General features: G+C 37.5%; 3 protein-coding genes across 3 annotated transcripts; all 3 read right to left on the reverse strand.

Moving 5' to 3' along the window:
* LOC125784925 (trace amine-associated receptor 13c-like) lies at nucleotides 1-1,141 on the reverse strand. Its single transcript, XM_049469121.1, has one exon. The coding sequence runs from the start codon at nucleotides 1,139-1,141 to the stop codon at nucleotides 77-79; it is 1,065 nt and encodes a 354-aa protein (XP_049325078.1). The 3' UTR covers nucleotides 1-76.
* A 5,289-nt stretch (nucleotides 1,142-6,430) lies between these two features.
* Nucleotides 6,431-8,065, reverse strand: LOC111194978 (trace amine-associated receptor 13c-like). The gene is made up of 2 exons (XM_022680696.2): nucleotides 7,923-8,065; nucleotides 6,431-7,811 (listed from the first exon to the last, which is right to left on the reverse strand). Exons 1-2 carry the CDS (start codon nucleotides 8,001-8,003, stop codon nucleotides 6,978-6,980), a joined length of 915 nt encoding a protein of 304 aa, XP_022536417.2. The 5' UTR covers nucleotides 8,004-8,065; the 3' UTR covers nucleotides 6,431-6,977.
* A 3,340-nt stretch (nucleotides 8,066-11,405) lies between these two features.
* On the reverse strand, nucleotides 11,406-12,474 carry LOC111194979 (trace amine-associated receptor 13c-like). The gene has a single exon (XM_022680697.2). It carries the CDS (start codon nucleotides 12,443-12,445, stop codon nucleotides 11,429-11,431), a length of 1,017 nt encoding a protein of 338 aa, XP_022536418.2. The 5' UTR covers nucleotides 12,446-12,474; the 3' UTR covers nucleotides 11,406-11,428.
* Between the last annotated feature and the right edge of the window lie 293 nt (nucleotides 12,475-12,767).

A 12,767-nucleotide genomic window follows, 5' to 3' on the forward strand; every position in this document is an offset into this window, starting at 1 on the left:
CACCGTTAATATAACCTCATCTTGGTTAAAAGAACACACCATTTATTCAGCATTTAGGATTAATGTATCATGCTCTCTATTGATAAAGCACATCTAAGTGCAACTTAAATCTAAACAAATAAACATTTGTTGGAAATAAATTACAGATTGAAGATGAAAATTCAAATATTCTGCACGTTACAATAAACTTAACTGATGTTCTGAACCATGGATAGAATATGGCATACATTATTGGGTTAAAGGATGAGTTTAAATATGCGAGCCAAGCAAACAGAATCCACAGTACTGACACACTTGTCACACTTTCCGCCAACACAGAGCTTAAATATAATGGTATCCAGCAAGTAAGATAAACAAAAATCACAACTCCTAATGTTTTTGCTGCTTTGGTTTCGGTAGAGTTTGAGAATTTACCTTCATGCCTTTTTAAAGTGCCATTCCTCACAGCTCTAACAGCTCTTGCTTGTTGTCTTGCCAAAATAAAGATTAATGAATACAAGACCAGTATAGTAGAGCAAGGAGCCAGAAAAAAAAGAATGACATCAACAATTATTGAGGGTTTTTTTAGGGCCACTACGCATTCTCCATAACAGCTGTTTGATATCTGAGACTCAAGAAGGTGGTCATTAAAATACAAAAATATGATGCTATATAACAAACAGAATGACCAAGCTAGGATTAGCAGTAAAACAGATTTATATAATGTGACTCTAGTGGAATAATGCAGAGGGTCACTGACAGCAATGTACCGATCAACTGCAATGAAAACCATGCTGTAGAGAGATGCTGCCATTGAAACAAAAGTGATCACTGTGATAACAGTGCATGCAATGTTACCAAGATACCAACAGGAATCTCTCAGCTGCACTATATTCACAGGCATAACAAACATTCCCATGAGAAGATCTGCTGCAGCCAGAGAGAGGATGAGCAGGTTGGTTGGAGTGTGGAGCTGCTTGAAGTGAGAGATGGAGATAATCACCAACAAGTTCAACAATACAGTACACACAGATATACATGAAAGGAAAATGAATAGCAATGCATTCCCAGGGCCTGATCTGACCTCCTTTTTGCAAGAAGAGTTGATGTCAGGAAAGCAGTATTGAACCGTGATATTTTGCTGATATTCTATAATATCCATCATAAATAATCACAGAGCTTCAGATTGATACACCTGTGGTGTTCAGTAAGGCTGAACAGGTAAAACATGCCTTTTGCACATGCCTTTTATACACCTAGTTTGAATCCTCCCACTGAGATACGAGCCAGTAGATGAACGCTTGCAAAAACTGTAGAATTTACCCTTTTGATCTTTTTTTTCTATTCAAATATACTATTGTTCATCTTTATCAGAACATGCCTGTGAAATATGACGTCATTTAAAAGAGTTAAAAAAGTAAAAATCTGTGGTGTCAATGTCACCTCATTAAACCATGGGTAATATGTGACCTGTAAACTTTTGCATGATTTTGTACAGAGCCTGGTGATATTTTTGCAGTTATATTTCATGCCTATTGACCACCAGAGTGCTTGAGGTGGTGGAAAACAATCCCAACAATCCCATGCATACCATATATTAAGACCTGATTACCAACAAGATCACGTGTAACACCACATCCCTAGTAATAAAAGGGGGTGCACACATTACTCACCCTCCTCACTTTCGAAGTTTTTTTGCCCACCTAGAGCTTGATATGATTTTTTTACGATATCTGTGAGATTTCATTGTTGGAGGTGGATTGCAACTTCTTTAATCCTGTTCATCAGAGGCCCTTTGGGTTCCTCTGCGACTGTAACAATGAAATTCTACCTTTTGAGGGTGAATTCTTTGGCAGGGTGTGGTAAACATACGGCTACAGACTCTCTCTCCTAATCTGAGTTACAGAGCTCCCTTTCAGCTAATTTCCTCTGTGAACTACAGCGAATACCCTGTTATTACAACATACAGATGGCGAGTCTCTGCCTGGCATTTCTGCCTGGTGCACCTCCTCTGGTGCACTTATGGTCAACTGCAGGATCATCACCTGGTGCTTCCATTTCATGGATGTTTTACCCCCAGTGCAGTACATCTCACGGTGGGGGGCAATGGTTTTGTGAGGACATCTTACCGTCACCCCCTGCAGCTGACCTCATGGGGGTATTGAACCCTAACTCACATCCCTGGCCTGATACATCAGTTTGCAGACAGAAGGGCTTTGAAAGGGCTTTTGAGTCTGGACTGGCGGCCACTGGTTTCTTGCATGGTTTTCTTGGGTGCAGTTTCACACTCTGCCATACACTTGTCTCTTTGTAGCATGCCCATTTATTGTAAGGTCTGTTACTGCTGTTGCTTTAATTTAAAAGTCCGGGATGAACCTATGCTAGCAGCCAGCAAAACCTGATCACGGGTTGAGGTGTGGCCCTCATAGCATTGACTTTGTCCACCTGTGGTCTAATCTGACCTCCACCCAGGATGAATCAAAGGTACGAAACCTCGGTGCAAGCCAAATGACATTTAACCAGGTTTCCAGTCAGATTAGGATGGCGTTCAGCTGTCATAGATGCTCCTCCCTCTTGGCACAGGAAATGGTGTCATTGTCAACATAAGCAGCTGCAAACGCCTCTGTACCTCACATACCTGCATTCATGAGCCATTAAAAAGTTGCAGCATTAAGGCCAAAAGGCATTGTCTGAAAATGATACAGTCCTGAAGCTGCAAGTATTTTGGGTGACTGGCTAAGTGGTACTTGTGGCATGGGTCAAAGGCTGAAACAGCAATTAACTTGAAAAAAGTTAACACAGCAGCAAAGACCTCAGTCCTTTTATGGGACCAAGATGACAGGGCTGCAAAACGTACCCCTCATAACCATGGATGTTGTAGGTCCATTAACTTAAACTAAAAATGGCAACTGCTACATCAGGTAGTATGTGACTATGAATATGTATACTAGGAAGTATCCAGAAGGTTTCCTGCTTAGATATGTAAAAACATGGCAGATTGTCAATTTGTCAATGCCCTAATGCAACTTACCTGAAGAGTAAAACTGACAGATTGAGGTACCAAACTTTGCTTCTAAGCAGATTCACGCAGAATTTACCATGTAAGGCAGTAAATGGATTCATACAACACCATGTCACCCTCAAACTGATGGCATAATGGAAAGCTTCAATAAATCCCTGAAGCAGGCTCGGAAGAAGCTGACCAACAGCAATGGTTTGGCAAAGAAATCGAACTCAAGTCCTGAGTCCTTAACCACATTCTTGTCTTGTACTTGATAACTCTGATGGACTCGTATATCACCTGTTTATTTTGAGCTCTTTTTTTTTTTTACGTTTTCCTGTACCTGAGCAACACGCTCTTGTTATCTCTGGATTGTCTGATTGCATTGCATTGTGGACAGGGTGTGGATGCTGGCCAATAAATCTTTCCAAAGGTCCTTGGATGTAAATTGTGCTCAATGGCAGACAAGACAAGGTAAGCAGGGGTACCCCAACAAATAAAAAAAAATATCTGGTAAGCAGTGTTGGGAAGTAACGGATTACATGTAACGGCGTTACGTAATCAGATTACAATTTATGAGTAACTGTAATCCGTTACAGTTACTGCTTGAATAAATGGTAATCAGATTACAGTTACTCTGCTAAAATAAATGGATTACATTGCGGTACTTTCCTATTTTTGCTCTTCCAATCCAACACTGACAAAACGCCATCACTCCTCCCTATTTGTGTGTGCAGCGGTGTCTGTGTGCGTGCAGGCAGCGAGACGGTAGGAGGGGCAGACAGCGGCTCCGCACACACAACGAGACGAAATTAACTGACATTTTCGTAGACGAATAAAAACGAGACGAAAATGTTTGGCAGGGACGAAATCCAATCAGAACTGAGTTAGTTCTGTGAAAGGTAGGGACCAGTTAGGAAGAGATCCAATCACTGCTACTTTAGCGAAGGTAGAGAGGCGGGACAAGCGGGGTACTCATCCAATCAGTACCCGCCTCTCCTGCAGTAGCGCCGCGCGCTCAGTTACAAACCCGGGAATTAACCTGTCGTTACGGAGCTCGACTGGAAGTTAACTCGACAGTGTTCAGCAGGGAGAGAGAGAGAGAGGGGAGAGGCGATATATTTCTCCTTTGACGTCGCGAAAAACAAGATAACATGTAAACCGTGTGGAGCGACTCCATCTCCGGTAAAAACACCACTAATCTTTCAGCTTCTGCAGAGCAGAGTCACACAGATCTCCATGCAGAGATCAGCTGATGTTATTTCATGAGCAGATGGTGTGTTTAACTCGGCAGTGCACTAAAACACAGAACTGATACAGAACTCACTCATTAAGATCAGATCATCTGTTTAGTCTCACAGTGGGAAAGATATAGCTAGTGTTAAAGCAGGAACAGGTCAGAAAGGAACTCAATAATATAACGAAAATAAAACAATAAAATAAGTCAATCTATGAACCCAAAAGTTCCTTACAGCACTTTCTCATAAGTTTCTCACTTTAACTCATGAAGTCTCTCAGTACATCCTGAGAGCATCTCTACAGGACAGTGTGTGAATGTGTGTTTTTGATCTCATTTATAGACTGTAGCTACAGTAGGTGAGCTGAGTTACTGCTGGAGATTAAACTAGATAATTTAAAAGTTGTTTTTGCTTCCACAGCTCTGTTCAAACTATAATTTAACTATTCAGATGTTTTATGACCTGATTTCTAAAACAAATTTTTAAATGTAAAATATGTATAGTCACACACCTACAATAATAATAATAATAATATACATTAAATCATATATAAATATATTTCACATTCAAACATTAACAATATTACTCAAGTGGTTATTAAACGTTTCATTTCATATAAGTGTATAGTTAATAATTCAAGGGAACTGATGAAAAAGCATTTACATTTACACCCTTTACATTTTAGTCGACTAAATTTACTGTAATTTTAGTAGACTATATTCTTATGACATTAAGTCGACTAAAACTAAAAACATTTCAGATGACTAAATTGTGACTAAAACTAAATGCTATTTTCATCACAAAACTATGACTAAGACTAAATCAAAATTTGTTGTCAAAATTAACACTGGTGGCAAACCTGCAAATAGATAGCTTACAGTTGTTGTTACATTGTTTGGTTTTTAATGGTTTTATCATCAATTTATAGAAGTGTTTTATAAAATTGTTTGATGAAATGGTTTCATACGTATTTTTATAGAGTGATTGAAAAGGCTGTTTTATTTGTTTATCTATTTGTTAACTGGAAAGAAAAATAAAATAATAATATGCAATATGTGTTTGCTACATTCATTCAGGCTTAAAAAAACGAAAAAGTAATCCAAAGTAATCAGATTACGTTACTCACTTGAAGTAATGTAACTGATTACGTTACAAATTACATTTTGAGTGATGTAATCAGTAATCTGTAAGGGATTACATTTTAAAAGGAACCTTCCCAACACTGCTGGTAAGGATGCTGGCTATTTAAGGACTTTTGGTAGTCCATCATTTTGCCTGGGACCTCTGGGCAATAGGCAGATGGTGCAACTGTTGATTTTCATCCACGGAACTAATCATAAGTTCGAAGTAACAGAGGAGCTTTCTGGACAACTAAACATCAAGGGAATAGGAGAGGACATCTACAGAAATGTTGACCAAATAGTGGTGCATTAAGGTCTGAATTGGGCTGACGAGTTAACGAGTGTGACCACAGATTTCTGTGGCACCTTGCTTTCTTTAACAGATGTAACTGACCTACTTAACAGTCTTAATGTTCAGCTCCAAGGCAAGGGAAGACTCATCTGCGACATGCATTCATATGTAAAGGCGTTTGAAGTAAAACTGGGACTCCTCCTTAAACATACACTAAAAAGGGCAGCTGAGGAGCCTTTACTTGCACTTGTATTCCCAACTGAAAAGTGTATGGAGGTTTTGGACATTTTACGATACAAATTTCAGGCAAAAAGCAGACTGCATTGATCCAATTTATAATAGATTTATAACATTTTGACAACCTCAAAGATGCAATAAAGTACAGTAATTTGACTGACCCTAAGAAAAAAACATGCACTCAAATTGAGCTACATCTGTGAGCAGACTTTTTTTCAGGATGAAACAGCTTTAGTGTCCAACCAGATCCAGATAATTTGATGAACGTTTGATGGAACCTGACACTGACTGTTTACTTAATAAGTAACTTAATGTTTTTTTTTATTTTTTTAAGTCTGGCCTCTCAGAAGACTGAAGAACAGTAAGCTTCCCCTTTAGTTACAAAGTTTGAGGACAGTTAATAGAGAGTATGGCATAATGAATGCAACCAATGGATAAAATGCTAATGCTCATGCTTCTGCCTTTTTTTCAGTTATGGACGATTATGGACAATATGATTTAAACGTACTTCAGCAGAACCCATTGTTTACAGTAAATTCATTATGTTTTATGTTTGCATCTCCTCTTCAAGGCAGACGTCTGAACAGTGACTGAACTGTAAGCACTGTCTGCTAAAAAAAGACAAAATATTCTTTATGTTTTTTCTACACATTCCTCTTAGTGCAAGTTCTTGTATGCTTCACTTATTTTGCTGTATGTAAAAGTCTGGGCATCTCTGTTCAAAAAGCATATTCTGTTCAGCACAAATTATTCAGAATTTGTATTTATTTACTGAATTGAAAAGGATGGACACAACACAACAACATATTAACAAAACATCCCTTTTGCATGTGCTGCATGCAAACTTAATGGCTGTATGATAACTTATTACATATTAAAGTATGTTGCCCTATTTATTCTGACAATATCTTATTTTAGGGAAATAAAGAAGATCCTAGTATGAGAATCAACAGGACGTAGAACAGATTCCACATTTATCATGGATATATTACACCGTTAATATAACCTCATCTTGGTTAAAAGAACACACCATTTATTCAGCATTTAGGATTAATGTATCATGCTCTCTATTGATAAAGCACATCTAAGTGCAACTTAAATCTAAACAATTAAACATTTGTTGGAAATAAATTACAGATTGAAGATGAAAATTCGAATATTCTGCATGTTACAATAAACTTAACTGATGTTCTGAACCATGGATAGAATATGGCATACATTATTGGGTTAAAGGATGAGTTTAAATATGCGAGCCAAGCAAACAGAATCCACAGTACTGACAAAGTTGTCACACTTTCCGCCAACACAGAGCTTAAATATAATGGTATCCAGCAAGTAAGATAAACAAAAATCACAACTCCTAATGTTTTTGCTGCTTTGGTTTCGGTAGAGTTTGAGAATTTACCTTCATGCCTTTTTAAAGTGCCATTCCTCACAGCTCTAACAGCTCTTGCTTGTTGTCTTGCCAAAATAAAGATTAATGAATACAAGACCAGTATAGTAGAGCAAGGAGCCAGAAAAAAAAGAATGACATCAACAATTATTGAGGGTTTTTTTAGGGCCACTACGCATTCTCCATAACAGCTGTTTGATATCTGAGACTCAAGAAGGTGGTCATTAAAATACAAAAATATGATGCTATATAACAAACAGAATGACCAAGCTAGGATTAGCAGTAAAACAGATTTATATAATGTGACTCTAGTGGAATAATGCAGAGGGTCACTGACAGCAATGTACCGATCAACTGCAATGAAAACCATGCTGTAGAGAGATGCTGCCATTGAAACAAAAGTGATCACTGTGATAACAGTGCATGCAATGTTACCAAGATACCAACAGGAATCTCTCAGCTGCACTATATTCACAGGCATAACAAACATTCCCATGAGAAGATCTGCTGCAGCCAGAGAGAGGATGAGCAGGTTGGTTGGAGTGTGGAGCTGCTTGAAGTGAGAGATGGAGATAATCACCAACAAGTTCAAAATCACAGTACACACAGATATACATGAGAGGAAAATGAATAGAAATACATTCCCAGGGCCTGATCTGACCTCCTTTTTGCAAGAAGAGTTGTTGTCAGGAAAGCAGTATTGAACTGTGATGTTTTGCTGATATTCTATGATATCCATCATACAAAAAAAAAAAAAAAATACAGAGCTTCCTATTCATCAGTCTGTGGTGTTCATGAGGCTAAAGTAGTAAACGCGTCTTGTGCACATGCCTTTTATCCTCCTAGTTTGAATCCTCCCACTGAGAGATGAGCCACTAATTAAACTCTTACAGCATTGCGTCATTGGATCTGATGAATAATTAATAAATAAATATATTCCTGAAATACAGAGTGTAGGGTTTATCTTTTACAAAGATGTCTAATAGGTTATCATAACCAGCTCTCCACTAATGTATGTTTACACCAATGGTAATTATGAGCAAAAACGCCTCAAATAAAATAATTCGATTTTTTTTTATTTAATATACAAGCCAAAAAATACCATCGTTCATATTCACCATAAAATGTCATGAACTATGAGATCATTTAAAATGGTAAACTACTCTTTTTCACAGTATGTTAGTTAGGAAGATAGCAATCTGTTGTGAATTTTGACAGGCCCATACAAATGTGTGCTGTGCCTTGACTAAAGAAGATTTCTTAGAACCTCACGGAAAAAAAGAGCTATCAAAACTCTTCCATCAGCATGGAAAAGGCTGCAAACTAGTGCTGCCATAATTTTATTAAACTTGGTTATTCTATCTTTTTTTTCTTGTATTGTTTCCAGATTTAATGGAAACTAGTGTTTAAAAGATATTTGTTCTAAAGAAAGGACTTCAGTTCCAAAAAAATCCTCTTGTCACTCACGTGGTCTTATTATTTTTTTAATACTGAGGCCAAATCTATACTTTTGCCAAACTGACTGAAATGACTAATTATGACTGAAACATAATTTTAAAATCTAGTGTAGCATTGTGTCTTCAATATTTTTAAAGGTTTCATTACGCCAAAATCCACTCTTGTCAGTGGGCCTACTAGAGCTTTTTTTTCCTTCAGATATGGATGGGTTTCAACCTCATCTGTCACGTGTGCTTGGGTAGCCACGTACAGCTGTCGGATATTTTTTTCCATTAATAGATGAAATGTGTTCCTTTGAATTAATAAAACATATCAGACATTGTAAAAACCTTTTCTAACCCTTAAAAAAACGCTTTCATAACTGTTATATCTGCCTCTGCAGTGCCCTCACAGGTTCTACTGTGCTAGAGCTTCCCAGCCGCGTAGGTAGCATAGAAGTCCTTTTGCGTAGCTAGCATAGAAGACCATCGATGTAGCTTTCCAGTGGTGTAGCTAGCAAAGGAACCCGGCGACATAGCTTCCCAGCGGAGTAGCTAGCGGAGAAAACCGGCATTGTAGCTTCCCAGTGTCGTAGCTAGCGAAGGAGCCCGGCGGCGTAGCTTTCCAGCGGCGTAGGTAGCATAGAAGACCTGTTGCGTAGCTAGCATAGAAGACCATCGACGTAGCTTCCCAGTGGTGTAGCTAGCGAAGGAGCCCAGCGGCGTAGCTTGCGTAGATATATATATATATATATATTAATATATAGTGCCAGTTGGAGTAGAATGCCCAGAAAGTATAATGCTTTCCTTTTTAGGTGAAAGTATACCCATGTTCTAAACTATAACACATTAGCTGTGAAAAATGGCAGGCTCTTCCTTCCTGCCCCACCCCTAACTGCAAACATCACTGCGGAGCCCCTCTCAAAGTACTTCTCCTATTTTTTAGCATGTTTCTAAAAAAACTGAGCCAGGGGTGAAGTCAGCTGAAATCAGGGGGTTTAGTGTCCCTTTAAACTATTTCTGCAGACACAGGGTTGCCACATTTTTATCTTATTGGACAACTGGACCATAGTCTATTACATAAATTGCCAAAGTGGAACCTGGTCCCCCTCGGCCCTTTATCTGGTGTGTCTACTGCTGAAGTGATCACAACCCAAGCTAGAGTCGCTAACAGCAACTCATTTCCTAGAAACTCTACATTTAATCACAGACTCCCTATAAACCCACGGAGTGGAGACTTTACCTGAAGGTCCTGCAATAAATTTGGGCTTGTTACAGAACAGCGTCCATAGCAGTGACCATGATGGTTCTCCCACAGCTACTGGGCCTACTGAATACTTTTTCCCCCATTTCCACTACTTCTGAATGTTATTTTGGGCGTTCGCCTTCTGCAATCACTGTGTGATATTAAACCTCTGGGGTCCACAAACTGAACTGCTTTCCAGCTGAGAAATTGGTGGATTTGTATAAGTCACATGTCTGCCATCTGTAATTGGTAGATTTTGTGCATCAATCAGTTTTAGGTGAAATTGACCAATAGGCACACTGGAAATCCCTAAGAAGTTGTGATCTGATTGTATCATTTTGGTAGGATTTTAAATGCAGTCATCCAATTTAACTGGCTTCTTCTGTGAAACAAAGAATTAAATCAGGCAGTGTGGTTTGATATAAATCTGAAAAAAAAAACTCAACCCAATACTTAGCCTTGTAACTCAGTATGTGCATCTTATATGATATATATGATGATGCAATAATATGCCTTCAAAAAGGACAGACACAATGTTTTTAGAAAGTGTTTGAATCATGTTCCTGGCTTGTATTATTGCAAAGATTTTAATAGGAGCATCAAGAATCATCTCATTTTATGAACCCTCAAGTCCATGGGCGACAGGGGGTTAATAGCTCGATGATGGACCACCAGTAGTGGAAGAGTTCAGTTTATTGGTTATTGTTGTTTAAGAGATTCACACCTGTCACTGAATCAAATGCTGACATATTTAATGTTGAGCACTTTTGCACAAACAATAGGTTTTCTGTGGGGTTCGTGTTCAGAGGACTGGAATCGGCATGCTTTTTTCAAATGTATATTTCTTATGATGCACAGTATATTGATTATACAGAACATACAATATTAAGATATCGTCTTGCTAAAAAAAAAAAAAAAAAAAAAAAACAAAACAGTCTAGTTTCAGCAGTTAGGCCAATACTCAGTATTTGATTTAATATCTGATGGCAGTTGATGGGAGCTGTGTCACCATTTAAAAATAAGAAAAAAGACAAGAAAACAAATTGGACACCTATGTTTAATTAATACATTTTGTATTTGAAGTGTAAACATAGTGTGAACATATAAACATGCACATATACACATATCCATCAATGTTATTATGGCTTCTCAGACATTGCAAAAATGATAAAATAAACCATAACAAATGTAATACAGCACTACTTTGGACATGCCACATATTATATATTTTAATACATGTACAAAAAAGTTATGATCAGTTACATTTATGATTAGTTATATAGTTTATAGGAGTTTTATAGGAGAAAAAAAATAAAACATTAAAAAAAAGATGATTGTAGACCAGATTTAAAATTTAACATATATATATATATATATATATATATATATATATATATATATATATATATATATATATATATATATATATATATATATAGTCAAGTAATTTCGTAGTACATTAGTTACATTATCTCGACCTATTAGTTATGCATTTTCTGGAAACAAGTTTAACCTTGCAGATTCAAATATTCTACAAGTTACAATAAACTTCACTGATGCTCTGAACCATGGATACAACATGGCATATGTCAATGGGTTTATAGCAGAGTTCATATAGACTAGCCAACCGAACACAGTCCACACAATCGACCAAGAGGTCAAACTCTCCACAGACAATGAACTTATATAAAACGGTATATAACAAGCGAGATAAACAAAAATCACAACACCTATTTTTTTTGCTGCTTTGCTTTCAGAGGAGTTTGAGATTTTAAGCCCACGTTTCTTTGAAAAGCCTTTTTTTACAGTTGTGACAGCTCTAGCTTGATGTCTTGCCACAGAAAAAATGATCGAATACAAGACCAGTATGGTAGAGCAAGGAGTCAGAAAAAAAATTACCAGGTCGACAATCATCCAGGATTTTTTTATGACCATCATGCATTCCCCATAGCAATTAGTGGATATCTGAGATGGAAGAAGGAGGTCATTAAAATACAAAAATATGATGACGTACAACAAACAGAATGACCAAGCTAGAATTACTAATAAAACCGTTTTATAAAATGTGACTCTAGTAGAATAAAGCAGAGGGTCACAGACAGCAATGTACCGATCAACTGTGATAAACGTCAGGCTACAGAGAGAGGATGATACTGAGACAGAATTGATTGCTTGAAAAACAGAGCATGACATTTTTCCAAAATACCAACAGGAATCTCTCATCTGCACTATGTTCACAGGCATAACAAACATTCCCACGAGAAGATCTGCTGCAGCCAGAGAGAGGATGAGCAGGTTGGTTGGAGTGTGGAGCTGCTTGAAGAGAGAGATTGATATAATCACCAACAAGTTCAAAATCACAGTACACACAGATATACATGAGAGGAAAACTAATACCAATACATTCCCAGGGCCTGATTGGATGTCCTTTTTGCAAGACATATTGTTGTCAGGGAAGCAGTATTGAACTGTGATGTTTTGCTGGAATTCTATGATATCCATCCAAAAACTAGAGATCTTCTTCTGCAGCTGATCTAACAATGTTGTTTAGTAATACATAACTGGTAAACTTGCCTGCTGGACATGCCTTCTTATACGCATTAGTATGAATCCTCCCACTAACTCATGATTGGCTAGTTTGATACATAGAGTAGATACAGTGATATGAAAAAGTTTGGGCACCCTGATCATTTTTTGTATGATTTTCCTTTATAAATCATTGGTTGTTTGGATCAGCAATTTCAGTTAAATATACAGTATCATATAGCAGAAGAACGCTAAAAGAAATTAACTAACGTTCAAAGAACTTACATACAGAGTGCAA

Source organism: Astyanax mexicanus, chromosome 20 (assembly GCF_023375975.1).
Source record: "Astyanax mexicanus isolate ESR-SI-001 chromosome 20, AstMex3_surface, whole genome shotgun sequence".
Classification (NCBI taxonomy): domain Eukaryota; kingdom Metazoa; phylum Chordata; class Actinopteri; order Characiformes; family Acestrorhamphidae; genus Astyanax; species Astyanax mexicanus.